We start from the raw sequence: 15,103 nt of genomic DNA on the forward strand, positions 1-15,103 counted from the left end.
GTCATGACTACTATAGGAGGCATGTTTTTCTCTTTTCATTTCTTTCATTGTTTTTCTTCTTTCTTCCTCTCTTATTTTCTCTCTTTCATCTTGACTTATTTCTTCCACTCTTTTTTTACCTTTTTCTTTTCTCTCTTGCTTTTCTTTCCACAACTTAAGGGATCTCAATTCATCTAATATCTTATACAAGAGTTCCTTAGGAGTAGAACCCTTACCATTAACACTAGATGAAGAATGAAGACTCATGTTGGTTCCTAAGTTATGGTTCTTTCTTGTTGGGGGTTTGAAAAACAAAAGGTAAAAGAAACTATGGTTGAAACTAGCCAAAATAAACACTAAAAGAGGTGTGAAAGATGAGGTAAAAACTAATTGGTAAAAGGCAAGCTATCTAGGCGGTTTGACAATGAAGGGTAAAAGAAATAAGCTATGAAAGTAAGCAAGAAATTAAAGTGCAAGAAAAGCAAACTAGGTGGATCCTAAGAGTGTTTGGATGACCTCATTTAAGGTTCCCAACAAAACACTCACAATCCTAAGAGAAAATTGCCTAAAAATTATTACACACAAATGGAAGTAGGGTGACCTAGCGGAGGCTCCCAACTTACTTCCAACGAAAGGCCTTTTTGTTACAAAATTTGAAAGCAAAGCAAATTGCCAATTACAAGAAAAAAGTCCTCAATTATGGTGGCTATTCTCTCGTTAGTGTTTCACTCAATTTGGATTGCTTCTTAGTCCAATAGCTCTTAAGGTGGTTGGCCCCTTGCTTCTTGACTCAAATTCTTCAAGATATGGCACCAATCCTCCTTTTCAATTCCCTATATGGCAACTCACAAGCAAGGAAACAAAGAGACAAGCAATAACCAAAGACAAAAAAATGAAATGAAAGCTAAACCAATATAGTTTTAACAAGATAAATTTCCAAGGATTATTCAAAAATTAAAGCAATGAAAAGCACAAAAAAGCAGGCTAGGACTCAAAGAGAAACCTAGAATGGCTCTAGAGTAGAGTAGAAAAACTATAAAAAAAAAAGACTCAAGAAACCTCTAGTTTTGACACTTGTTTTCACAATAATTTTCAATTGAAATTTCAGAACTAGGATTGGTATAAAATAGGCACCAATTATTGAACAAATTTTGAGCCAAAACAACAAGCACACTTCCCTTTCACTTTTTTTTCCTGGACACTGATTTTTCTGCCAACTTGTGTGATTTTTCTTATTTTTTCCTTTAATCCGAATCGCTTGGTTCTTTTTTTATAATTTTGGTCCAGATGTCTAGAAAATTCAGTAAAAATTTCAGCTCAAAAAACGTAGTGACCAATTCCCAGTAATTTACACAATTTCGTATGTTCAAGTTGCCAACACCAGCGATTTCAACCTAAAAATCAAGAGTAGTGTTTATGTTGCTTAAGGCTTGGATAGTTACAATTTGTGTTTGCTTATGCTCAATTATCTTGAATAACAAAATTCAAGAGAGTTTAAGACTTATTTGATTCACAAATCCAGCCACAACTCAGCACCACAACTCAACTTCATCATAGGCATTATATACGAAACTTTGAAAACAAAAAAAAGTTCAACAAGACTACTTCTAGGAATTGATTTAGAACATGTTATGAACTAAATAATATGCATGAATTAGACTCAAAATTCAAAAGATAGGCTAAGGATGACAAGAATACATGAACAAATGTATCTAGAATTCAATCAACAAAATAAAAATTCAACACAAACTTAGAACATAATGTGACAATTACTATGACTAAACATGACTCTAAGACAACATGGATTAAGTGATTTACATTTTGATTTTTGTGTTTTTTTTCTAATCAATATTTTTGGAAGAAAATTTTGATCTAAGTTTCAGCACAAGAATATTATGAATGAAAAATGATAGAACCTAAAATCAACACAAAAACATGATTCAAGAGTAGATCTACAAAATTTGAACCATAGAAATGCAAGAACAAGTGTAAATATAAGATTTAATCGATTTATTTTTTTTGAATCTACTCTAAACAGCACCAAACCACAAGACAATGGAGGATATACATGGAGAATAAGATGAAGAACAAGGAATTAAAGAGAATTCACTGAACAAAAAGATAAAGGAAGCAAAAGAACATCACCTAGATGAAGATGCTCTTGATACCACATGATGTAAGCTCCATTGGAGCTTGTAGGCCTAGGATTTTCTTCATCAATGAATTCCTTTGCTTCTTGGAAGATGAATGGCAGCAGAATGGAGAAAGGAAGAGAGAGAGGAGACGCCACTTCAAGGAGAAGATGAGTCTAAAAGAAGCTCGCCACCATAGGAGGCCATGAATAAGAGCTTGGAGGAAGAAGGAGATGAATGAAGGGAGAGGGAGAGAAGAGCACGAAATTTTATGCTCTAAATGCGCTATGAAATCTGAAGTTTAATATTCAAATGATCAAAGTTAAAAAAATGCACACACATGACATTTATTTATAGCCTAAGTGTCACACAAAATTGGAGAGAAATTTGAATTTTAATTCAAATTTCACTTGAATTTGAAATTGAATTTGTGGAGCCAAACTTTGGAGCCAAAATTTCACTAATTGTGATTAGTGAATTTTAGTTATGGTTCAGCCCACTAATCCAAGATCAATTCCAAGATTCTCCACTAAGTGTGCTTAGGTATCATGAGGCATGTAAAACATGAAGGACATGCATAAAATGTGGCAATGGGGTGTGGTAAGCAAATGCTCACCTCTCCCTCTAAAATTTAATTGGATTGGGCTTTTACCAATTCAATTAAATTTATTTCCAACCACACACATCAAATATTCACTTAGTGCATGTGAAATTACAAAACTACCCCTAATACAAAAACTAGTCTAGGTGCCCTAAAATACAAGGGCTGAAAAATCTTATATTTCTAGGGTACCCTACCTATATTATAGAGCCGTAAATACAAGGACCAAAATTAATGAAACCTTAATCTAATATGTACAAAGATAAGTGAGTTCATACTTAGCACATTGGCCCGAAATCTACCCTAAGGCTCATGAGAACCCTAGGGCCTTCTCTTGCATCTTTGGTCCAATCTTCTTGGAGTCTTCTATCCAATGTCCTTGGGGGGTAGGATTACATCATGGTAGTCGAAAAATTGGTTGATCTTAAAGATCCAACCAAGGGGTTCAGTCCCATCAAATCGAGGGACATCTAGTCTCAAACTATGAGGGGTGGAGGTGGGCATAGGTGGAGTGGAATTGGACGCGGATGGAGATGGTGAGGAGGCCTCAGGCTGGGCTAATTTTTGGATTAATTCGTCGAGTTTCAAGGTCATTGTGTGTACTGTTTCGGTCAAGGAAAGGTGATGGGAAGTGAGCTTGGCTATGGCATCTTCCAGCCTGTCAGAGGAAGCTTTGGACCTAGTGGATTCCACCATTGGAACAACGAGAGCACCAAAATTGATAGACTTATTCTGGTTTAGAGGACCAGATACCTCCCAAGAAGAGAATAAGAAGTTGAAGGTAATTTTCATTGATTAAAGGTAAAGGGAGACAAGCTAAGGAAAATGCTTATTCTGTTGCTGGAAGGAAGATTCTGATGCCTAATCAGCAACATCCCCTCTATCTCAGATGAAATCTTTCAGATACGCAGGTATGGTGCTAATCCTTCTGGGCTTGTTTCTCATTGTTTGCACCCCTGGTCTGCTACCCTTTGTTTGCACCCCTTTATTGCTAACAAAATCACACTTTGACACTTATTTCTACTTCCAAAACCAGCTAAAGAGAATTTGTATAATAAAAAAGTGTGTGGAGATAGAGGAAGAATTCAGTGAGGTTAGTAAAATTAAGAATAAATAATTTTGCTTTGAAATTAAGTACAATCTTAAGACAACTTAAATTTAATATCAGGATTGAAACTGATTAGGTGAGTGAGTGTGTGTAATCGGGTGAGGAAGAAAGAGGAAGAGTGATAAATCTTAGATGACCACCGTATTTATTTTAGTATCGGAAGAAAATTTTGGTAAAACGTAAAAAGCTTAAGCTTTTTTTTTTCTCTCTCTAGGGAATGTTCTTGTAAGAGATAAGATTTTTTATTTCTTAGAATCATAAATTTGAAAATTTTAATAATGTTTGATATGCATTAAAAAAATATCATTTTTGGAAAATGATGTTTCTAGAGAGTTTTTTCATAATCAGTTTCTCAAAAAAAAAATTATGAAAGATGAGAGTTTAATTTTTTTACTGCAATAAAAATATTATTAAATTATATAATATGATAAATAATTAAAATAATCCATAAAAATTTGCGTAACTTTTTTATTTGTTAGAAATTTCTCTAAAAAATTTCAATAATCAATTAAACAAATTTTATTTAATCAATGAAACATAACATAATTTACAAAAATCATGATTTTCTAACATAAAAAAATCCTTTCTCTCACCAAACTTACCATTAAAGGTCAGATACATTAGAATTGAATTTGACTTTTCTGTTATCCTTTTTTTAGTTGTCTTTGTGCTGTCCATGTAGTTGTGTTAATATTTAATTTTGTGATTCAATTTTAAAAACTGTGATTTGTACGGGACAGCACAAGGACAACTGAAAAAGGGACAACAGAGAGGTCCATAAGAATTAATCTTTATCATGAGTTATTTAGTTTCTTTTTTCCTTTTCGTTGTCTGTTTCTTATGTTTCTGAAGCTTAAAAAAATCTCTAACCTAAAAACCTGAATCCAAAAAACTATTAATCTTTAACCTTGGCAAATTAACACTAGCACCGTATGCACCTCAAGGACACTTCACACCTACAGCTGGTATAAATTTTGCTAACCTCCGCATTAAAGAGCTCAGTATGATGACACTCTGGCATGAAGTGTGTGATGCTTCCATAGTTACATTTATATATCCCCAAAAAATAATAATAATAAACGGTGCATATAAAATAACCAATTTTTTCATTTAAGCTTATTTTGGTAAAAAAAAAGCCAAACTGCCAAACTAGAGTGATGCAGAGGTAGAAAAAAAGGTGCCAACCATTTCCAAATCTCCTACACCAAAGTTGAGTGCTTGTGTTCACTCACACCCACAACCCCAACAACAACAACAACAACACAAGAGTCTCAAAATTCAGCCTATATAAAGCCCAATTCCCCCCATGGAGCCTCCCCAAACTTGATTCCCCACAACATTCTCCAAAATCACCTCAAAAAATTTCAAGTGCTCGCCATGGCTGATGGCAGTAGTAGCAACACCAAGAGCAATTCCCTGATCCTCCATCACCCCACAAACTTGAAGGGTGGTTGGAATGCTGCCATCTTCATCATATGTGAGTCCAAATCAAAACCTCTCTCTCTTTCTCTCCATCACCCATTTCCCCTTTCTTAATTTTTTGATTCCCCACATGATTCGAGGCACTTTCAGACACTAAATATAAATATAAACATCTCTAATAATGAGAATTCAAACATTGATTTACCTAGTTTCAATTGATTAAGGGTGTACTTAGATTACAATCCAAACACACATTAATCCCATAGACCTAAACCATGATTTTTTTTTTCTCTCTTTTGCATCATGACGAGTTTGATCTTGATTTGATCATGTATATGTGATGTGATGATGCGAAGATTATGTTTTTGTTTTGTGGGCAGTTGTGGAATTTGCTGAGAGATTTGCTTACCAAGGGTTGGCAAGTAATCTCATCCAATACCTTACAAATGTTCTGAATGAACCAATCACACAAGCAGCCAAAGATGTGAACACATGGGTTGGTGCCTCCTCTCTCTTCCCTTTGCTTGGTGGCTTCATAGCTGATTCCTATCTGGGTCGCTTCAACACCATACTCTTGTCCTCAGTCATTTATTTCGTGGTAAGTAAAATTTAATTAATCTATTTTTTCACTGTTACAAGTTTAATTCGTTTGGGTAAAATATCGTCATGTCTCTTCTCTTCTTGATTCTTGCTAAATGGGTGGAATCTAATTTATGTGCTCACTGCTCTTCGGATGCAACAACTTTGTATTTTTCCAAGTTTTTCGTGTTACGTATATGGTCCCACATCGTGCAGGAACCATAATAAATATCCGATTTAATTATTTACTATATTTTTTATTTTAGCGGAATCTCATAACCGCGTTATTTTATTATCGCAGCAAGACAAATGCAAATAATTAAGCGGTTATATAAGACACGGATTAAGACATATAAAATGTTTTTTTGGTTGAAAAGTATAATTATTATTATCATTATAATTTTTATACTATTTTCGTGCTATATTATATATGTTTTTTTTAATTTTTAGTTTTTTTCAAAATATTTTTTATTTTAGAAAATTATAAAAGTATTAAGTTTTTTTATTTGTAAAAAAAATTATTAATTTTTCGTTTTAGTAATGTTTTTATGCATGAATATATCTCACTTTAATCTTTAAATGAATCTATAGTTACATTCTAATTCTTTTAATAAACATATTTTAGTCAAAGATTTATTTTGTTACTATTAAAATTTGTGTAAATAATACTACTTTTTTAAAGATAAAAGTGTGCATTACCTTAAAAAAAGAATGATAAGATACAAAGGAGTATTTAATGACGCCTTAATTAGTATTTTAATTTAAATAGATTTCTTAATAAAGATATTTTTAACAAAAAAAAATTGGAGTTGAACTTGGTGTAGTTAGTAATTTTCTAAAGAAATGTGCATTACCTTAAAAAACGAATAAGACAAAAGAGTTTATTGATACCTTAACTAGTAGTAGTATTTTAAAGATAATAAATAACATAATTTTTGGTCTCTTTCCATTCTACACCTGCACCGAGAAAAGAGAAAAGGTTGAAGACAAACCCAATCCTCAACAAAACTCTTTGATAAAGAAAGTACAATATGCTAGTTTTGAAATGGGGCCAGTATACAATTTTGGGTTATAACTTATAACCTTCAATATTCATTTGTATTAAAGAGATTTTTTAGTTCTAAAATAAGGAGTTTTATTACTTTTTAAACAAAATTAAAATATTTATTATTTAAAATATTATAGCACCTAATTTTTTTTGGTGAATAACTGCTATTTAATTTATTGATAGTCAATATACAAGGAATATTTTTTTAAAAGTAATGCCTTTCGTAAATATAATATTTATATAGGACTTTTTCTTATAATAAAAAGACGGTTAATGTAATAAATGCAAATGTTGTAAATATCATAACATGACATCTTTTTGAGTATATTTGCATCATACATGGCTGTTTCTTTCGAACACAATCTTCATTGCATATTGAATAATTTAAAAGAAATACATATCAATTTATGTAAAAAAGAAAATTTAAGTATATATATAAAAAGTCAGGATATAAAACTACTAAAATTAATTAGGAGATACTTGATTCCTGATTTAAGTGATGTATATCTTTTCTTATCCCGTCTTACATCTACCGTACATCATGCTAAACACATGTGATTCATGTTATATTTTCAATATTTTGAATTGAAAATCAACGCATCAAATCAAACACTAAGAAAACTTTTTCTATCACAACCCCTAATCCACAATAATTTTTTCTGTGATTTCAATCCTAATCAAACCAGTTACTTTTTACTTTTATTTTATTTTAGTTAAGTTTATAAAATATTATAAATTAGTAACATTGTGTTTTGTCTATAAATTCATCTAAGAAAATTATAAATTAATAAAAAAAAATAACTACTATCACTCATCATGAATTACATACTAATTAAAATTTGTTAGTTTATGCAATAATTACTTGGACAAGATATGAAAACTGATGAATTAAATAAATTACTATTAGATAGTAAACATATATAACTTGCAAAAAAACATTCTTCACGATTCAAATTTTTAACACTTAATTATTGAGAGGTTAATTGTTATATATGTGGGGTATTTCTTGTTGCGGGTACTTTCCACTTCCACGGATCACTCAAATGCTTGAGCACATCTCTTATGATTCCAATATTCCGAACGAGATTTGCATATTTCCTGTGATTGTCCACATTATACAAGTCATCACCATGCATGCACTGTGAATTAATTAAAAAATAGTTTTTGCCGTTGTTGATGGAAAAAGAATATCATATCCTCACGTCACATGAACATATATGTTACAGGGCATGGTTTTCTTGACACTTTCAGTGTCGGCACTCAAACACAAATTCCTTTTTTTCTTGGCACTTTATGTCCTTGCCATCGGCGACGGAGGTCACAAGCCTTGCGTCCAGACCTTCGCCGCCGATCAGTTCGACGAGGACACGCCTGAGGAGAAGGATGCCAAGAGCTCATTCTTCAACTGGTGGTACTTGGGGATTGTGGCTGGCTCAACTGCTTCTGTTTTTGTTGTCATATATCTTCAGGTAAATTCATGAAATTCGATCTTAAGACTAAAGTTTTAATTTGTGCGATAAAAGAAATATGAAATCATTAAATATTGACCATTTTATTATAATTTTAGAGGCTAAAGGGAATGTTATTTGATCATGTTTGGATATTAAAATGATTACTTTATAGTAATTTTAGAGAATAAAATGACATTTTAATAATTTTAAAGACTAATTTAATGTATTGATATTTTTTAGTTTAGATATTTCATAATTCATGATAAAAAGCTAGCATCAATTTGATTGTCTAATATTAATGAATAGTAATTTTTCTAAGAGAAACTCTCTCGTACGGTGACTACGGGCTAGGTATGATCTATTAAAAACTCAAAAGGTAAGTAAAATTAATGATAAAAGAGATAATAAAGTCAGTACGTAATCAAGTTTTTTTTCATTATTATCTTAAGCTTTAATTTACAAATAATTTTTTCCATTTTATATCTTATGACGTTAATTTGATTCCAATACACGGTATTTTTTGAAATATTTTGATTGAAAAGAATCATTTGAGAATCAAATTGTTGTTATAAAGTCTTTTGAAAATCTGTCGAGTGACAAAAGTTGGATTTCCTCAATTGTTAATTTGTTTGTTTATGACCAACTTCTTTACCTGTATTAGATAATATCCACGTTTAGCACATCTCTTCTATGTTTCATTTTTTAAAGCGTCATTAGTCAACTTGTATGTGATGGCTTTGCATTCCATCTCTTTCCCAAACAATTGTAATTAATACTTTTGCATTCTTTAGATTTAACAACACAAAACAATAACTAATTAATTTAGAATAAAGTTGTTTTCTTAGCACTTTAAGCTCTCTTGTTTTTTTATAATGAAATTATTTTTCTATTTGTTCATCTATTTTTTGAAGTCTATGATTGAATCTCTAGATTTGCTTCTGGGGAGAAAACCATGATTGAATATTAAAAGTATTATAAAATATTTTTTTATTAGTCAGTATCCAATACCCATTGTCATCTTATGAAGTGAAATAAGAAAGTAATTAATTAATCAAAAGAGCGTCACCGATATATAATATAAAATATGATATCTGAGTTGACATAAGGTAGGTGAGATTTGTAAAATAAGAGAAACAATATAAAATTTATTTGTTTCTTTTTGTGTGTGTAACGCCAAAACAAATAGAATAGTACTATAGTGGATAAACATACAAGGAAAATTTATGGATCACACACATTTCTTTATTAGAATATCAAGTTTCAATAACATGGGAACATATTCCACATAGAAGTCTTTTCCATTTATATGCATCACCCTTGGACAAGTTAAGTGAAACAGATTGTTCATTGTAAAAAGGTGAGAAGAGTGGACGCTGTAGTGTCTTGTACATTTTACAAAGAATGTTAGGTTATATATGGACAAAAATTGAGTTTACACTACTGTTAACAATTTCTTGGAAAGTCATGGTTATCTATAACCATATATAATAGCAATAGCACTTTTTTAGTCTTTATTTTTTACACGCATGTATCCCTCAACTACAAATATAATTGATCCCACTCTTTTCATGTCATAACCGATGTTGTATCCTTTAATTACGTATTCCCATTTTTTTTTTATTGAACTTCTTCTCTTTCTCTCTTTTATTTTGTTATATTTTTTCCTTTTAAAAAAATGTTTCCCTAATGATTATTAATCTTTTCAATTATTTGACAAAACATGATTAAAATGTTATAAATATTTTATAAGAATTTAATTAAAATATAATGATAGTATAAATATGTTTTATATTAATTATCATCTAATAATTTGTTAATTTATAGTATAATATATCAACATGTGATTGACCATATAAAATATTTTACCCCAACCTCGTTTTATAATAATTTGTGGACAAAATGTAAATACTGAAAATATCACATAACACCAAAACTCTAAGTTTATAATTTTTTTAAAGGCTAAAAATGAAATATATTAATAATCTTGGCTTCAGTACAAGATGTACTCAAAACTAAGCTAGCTAAAAGCAAAAAATAAGTCATCTCTGAAAGTACAAGTGTCACGAGCAAAGTATGTAGGTAGTGAAGCAATCATACTTGCTAGACACCAAAGCATAAAACAACTCCATCGCTTGGAACTGATAAAGTGAATAAAAAATGAGGTGAATTCCAAGCTTGAGAACATAGGTTCAAAACATCAGCACGATAAGCATATATAGAAACTTGGTGCAGCTTTTTGCATACAAACAAATACTTCTACTGATTTTCTATGTTTATCATAACCCCACATATATATCATATATAATAATAACTAACCCCATAACTCTGTTTATCATAACCACACACACATGATGTCATGAGTAAGAATAACCCATAATATATGTATGGCTTTGATATACAATTATTGACTCCTATTACCTGATCATGTTTTGATGAATAACCACGTACATATGAATATGATGTCATATAGGTAAGAATATATATAACCCATATATAATTTGTTAGTTTCCTTAAAAATATCAGTAGCTAAGATTTAGATCTGTGACTTTTTTTTTCCTTTCTTTATTTTTTTTAATTACTTAGTCAAATTTATATCTCCGACCCATATATGACTGACTTTGATAATTATTTATTGAGTCCTTATCTGATCATGTTATGGCAAAGAGCCAATAAGGCAATGAAATAATTGTAATTTGATGAAGTTGATGTGGATTTGAATGAAATTGAACAAAATAGGACAATGTTGGGTGGGGAGTGGGGCTAGGAGTGCTGGCAGGGGTGTTGGCTTTGGCATTGGCACTCTTCTTGTTGGGAATCAAAAGGTACAGAAAGGAAGGCCCTGCAGGGAGCCCATTCACCAGGCTGGCCCAAGTCTTTGTCGCCGCATCGCGCAAGTGGCGCGTGCAGGCCACGCACGGTCACCACAATTATTGCTATGACGAGGATGAGGAGCATCATGAGCCCCATAATCATCTCCATGTTCAACCCAAAATCCACACTCTCCTCCATACTCATCAATATAGGTGGGTGTCACACTCTTTCTAACTAACTACTAGAACCCTCCATGTTTTTCTTTCCATCATGAAGTTATTATTAACAAAAAAAGAAGAAGCTATACTTTACGATGTCATAGCCATTTCAAAACAATAAATGAATAACTAATTTTTGTAGGTGCATGAAATACTTTCATCATGTGGTTTATGATTAAGTTGAAGTGGAGGGAATGGTATGATGTTGAAATTGTGGTGGGAAGAGTAAAGTTTGTTGAATAGTTTTGATTAAATTTTTTATGCTTATATTTATAATATGCTTTTTAGTTAGTTTGATGATAAAGACATTGAGCAAATAAGTTAAATTTGAGTTTTTTTGTTAGGGAAGGAGAATAAATATAATGAACATATATATAATCAAAGTCAACTATCTTCTTAAAAGGAATAAGGAGGTTTTCCAAAAATTTCTGCTCTTCTGAATTGTAAAGGTGAGCTTTAGAAGATAACGCACATGTAATTATTGATTAAAAAAATAGCGATTAAAATTATAATAAATATTAAATGCATATATATAGTAAATTTGAAGTTAGTTGCAATCATGGTCATTAGTATACTTTATTAATTATCCGAAATACACTATTCTCACTTTAGAAAAGTGGAATCCTTTCTCATACTCACATGGTAAATGTTATTATATGCATGTAAGCATTTTTAATATCTCGTGTTAATAAGGAGGTCTCTCTTCCTCTTTTTCTTTGCATCCTTAACACAAGAACAACTTCTATGAACAACAGAGTATTTATACACAAACTAATCAAATGCATAGATCGAATAATATTAAAATAACCATAACATAGGTTTCAACATAAGGCTTTAACATAGACTTTACCACCACCTAAAAATAATAGACTTTCATCATTATTTAATACATTCTAAGTATCTAATTAGTTGTAGCACTCATACAAGAATTATTCCCACAACACTTAATTACTAATAATCCATTTGGAGAATTTTTCTAGATAGCTTTTACAATGGAGTCAACTCTGAAACATCAAAACTCATGGGGGCCACACTAGGGTTGGGTCTATGGTTTTGAGTTGATACCAACAACAATTCATTGTGGAACTACTAGACTCTCTTTTTTCCTGCCTTTTTGTTGCTTCAAAGTTGACACTTTCTATTACCACATCATTGCTAAAACGAAATTTAATTGCAACAGATTTTTGGACAAGGCAGCGATCATAGATGAAATTGATGCCAAGACGAAGACAAGAGACCCTTGGAGGCTATGTTCAGTGACACAAGTTGAGGAAGTGAAGCTTGTCCTTCGTTTGATTCCAATATGGCTAAGTTGCTTAATGTTCACTGTTGTACAAGCTCAAGTGCACACATTTTTCATCAAGCAAGGTGCCACAATGGTACGTACCATAGGACCACATTTCCAAGTCCCACCAGCATCGCTCCAAGGCCTAGTTGGAGTCACAATACTCTTTGCTGTGCCATTCTATGACCGTGTCTTTGTGCCACTAGCAAGGAAAATCACAGGGAAACCCACTGGGATAACAGTGCTACAAAGAATTGGGGTAGGACTTTTCTTGTCAATCCTTAACATGGTTGTGTCAGCACTTGTGGAGGCCAAAAGGGTTGGTGTTGCAAAAGAGAGTGGCCTAATTGATGACCCAAAAGCAGTGTTACCAATCAGCATTTGGTGGCTGCTTCCTCAGTACATGATCACTGGGATCTCTGATGCATTCACAATTGTGGGGCTACAAGAGTTGTTTTATGACCAAATGCCTGAGGCACTTAGGAGTTTGGGGGCTGCAGCATACATTAGCATTGTGGGGGTTGGGAGCTTTGTTGGCAACATTGTTATAGTTGTTGTGGAGGGTGTGACATCAAGGGCTGGTGAGAAGTGGCTAGGAAACAACCTCAATAGGGCACACCTTGATTACTTCTATTGGGTCTTGGCAGGGTTGAGTGCTGTTAATTTGTGTGTTTATGTGTGGCTTGCCATTGTTTATGTGTACAAAAAAGTTGATGAGGGTCATCAAACTAGTGACCAACAGGGTTCTAGCCACAAGAAATACAAACCTGGAGTGTGAGGGGAAAAAAAGTTACTGTTTGGCTTCTGATATATGCAGCGAATGCCAAACATACCAAGTCCAAGATGAGAGTTAAGTATAGATTAACATTGTAATTCCAATAAATAGTAATCTTAGTTGCATCTTAGAGAGAGAGGCTAATTGTTTAAAACTAGTTATATTTAGTTAAAACTATAAATATTTGAAGGCTTTCTTAAGCATTGTATAAAATCATTAGAGTTAATATATAATTTAATTCTGAAAATGATCATTTGTGATTGTTTAAGTTGACAACTTGAAAGGACTAATTTGTTAACAAATGGCATTTTGGGAAACCAATATTCATAGACTTACATTCTCAAGAACTGAGAAAATACAAATTGCTACTTTTGAAAAACCAAATTACACAACAATAATTTTAAAATGAAGTATATTGCAAAATTGGACTACATTAACATTAGTATTAGATATAATATTGTTATTCTTCAAGAGCTACGCCAATGAGTGTTTGAAAACAAGTCATTAAGATATGTTAACAATATTAATACTGGATATAATATTCTTCTTTTAAAAGTTATATTTATCAGTGTATTATTTAGACAAAATTATATTTTTGGTCCACTTAATTGTTTTAAATTTTAATTTTAGTCTCTCTTTAAATTTATTTACCAATTTAGTTCCTTAATTATGTTAAATGTGATTCCTAAGCTCATATTTAAATATTAATTATCATAAAAAAACATTAATTCTAATATTTGTGTGTTCTCCTCCAATCAAAAATACTGCATGTTTATTAGTAACTTTAGACAACAAGAAATAGACAATAAATGGATTTGAAAAAGTTGAAATCAGATTATCAAAAAGTACATTAAAGCAACTCGATGCAACATATACTAAATGTGTGTGTTGTTCTCGTTTAAATTTGTGTTAAAATTGGACTACTTTAATCTCAATACTGATATTACATTCTTCTTCTGACAATTTTATTTTTTTTCAGAACTTAAATAAATGACTTGATCTAAGAAGACAATAAATAGACAATCAATATGTTTGGTATTAAATCACAATAAGGTGAAAACAATCTAGAATAACATAGAACAAATATATATTTTTCATTTTCCGAACATAAATGCGAGCACCCACTACCTAAATAACATACCTAATCTTAATATTTATTTCAAGAAGTAACATTAAAATAACATATTTGAGTTAGAGTTATAGTTATTAAAATTGGATAAGGCTCGATGAGTTGGGAAAGTTCCACCGGGACCCAATGTCTAGGGCGGTTGGTTAAGATGTAGGAACAAAAATATAAACAATTTGGTCGGGTTTGTTGAAATCTAATGACTCCAATTGAGTTTTCAGTTCCTATAACAAATTATTAACCGTTAATTATTAAATGATATATATAATATGTTCCTATAATATTTTTTTATCTTGATAACAATATATAATTAATTATTATCATATTGATTATAATATAATATAATATTTATGTGTTATATTTTTATTAGAATTTTTATGGTCATTGGGTGACTTTTATATTTAGTATTGGAAAACAATTTTTTTAATGATAATACATATAAAATAATTATAGTAATAAATGATTATATAATATTTATAATTTGATCATGATAATAAATTTAATTTCTGAATATAAAAATATAAATTGATTATATTTTATTAGATATATTATATTTTAATTTTTTAAT

The 15,103-nt window shown here is 31.1% G+C and overlaps 1 protein-coding gene across 1 annotated transcript; it reads left to right on the top strand.

The window, feature by feature from the left end:
• The first annotated feature begins 4,851 nt into the window (after positions 1-4,851).
• LOC100791362 (protein NRT1/ PTR FAMILY 5.4) lies at positions 4,852-13,656 on the top strand. Its single transcript, XM_003546671.5, has 5 exons — positions 4,852-5,297; positions 5,623-5,840; positions 8,096-8,338; positions 11,057-11,343; positions 12,530-13,656. The coding sequence occupies exons 1-5, from the start codon at positions 5,198-5,200 to the stop codon at positions 13,410-13,412; spliced, it is 1,731 nt and encodes a 576-aa protein (XP_003546719.1). The 5' UTR covers positions 4,852-5,197; the 3' UTR covers positions 13,413-13,656.
• The last annotated feature ends 1,447 nt before the right edge of the window (positions 13,657-15,103 follow it).

This window comes from Glycine max, chromosome 15, assembly GCF_000004515.6.
Source record: "Glycine max cultivar Williams 82 chromosome 15, Glycine_max_v4.0, whole genome shotgun sequence".
Taxonomy (NCBI): Eukaryota; Viridiplantae; Streptophyta; class Magnoliopsida; order Fabales; family Fabaceae; genus Glycine; species Glycine max.

Bases quoted from the DNA above. Each gene is read 5' to 3' on its own strand.
- LOC100791362 (XM_003546671.5), top strand. From the start codon at position 5,198: ATGGCTGATGGCAGTAGTAGCAACACCAAGAGCAATTCCCTGATCCTC. The intron at 5,298-5,622 runs GTGAGTCCAAAT...TTTTGTGGGCAG, and splicing joins TGCTGCCATCTTCATCATAT to TTGTGGAATTTGCTGAGAGA. The intron at 8,339-11,056 runs GTAAATTCATGA...TGAACAAAATAG, and splicing joins TTGTTGTCATATATCTTCAG to GACAATGTTGGGTGGGGAGT.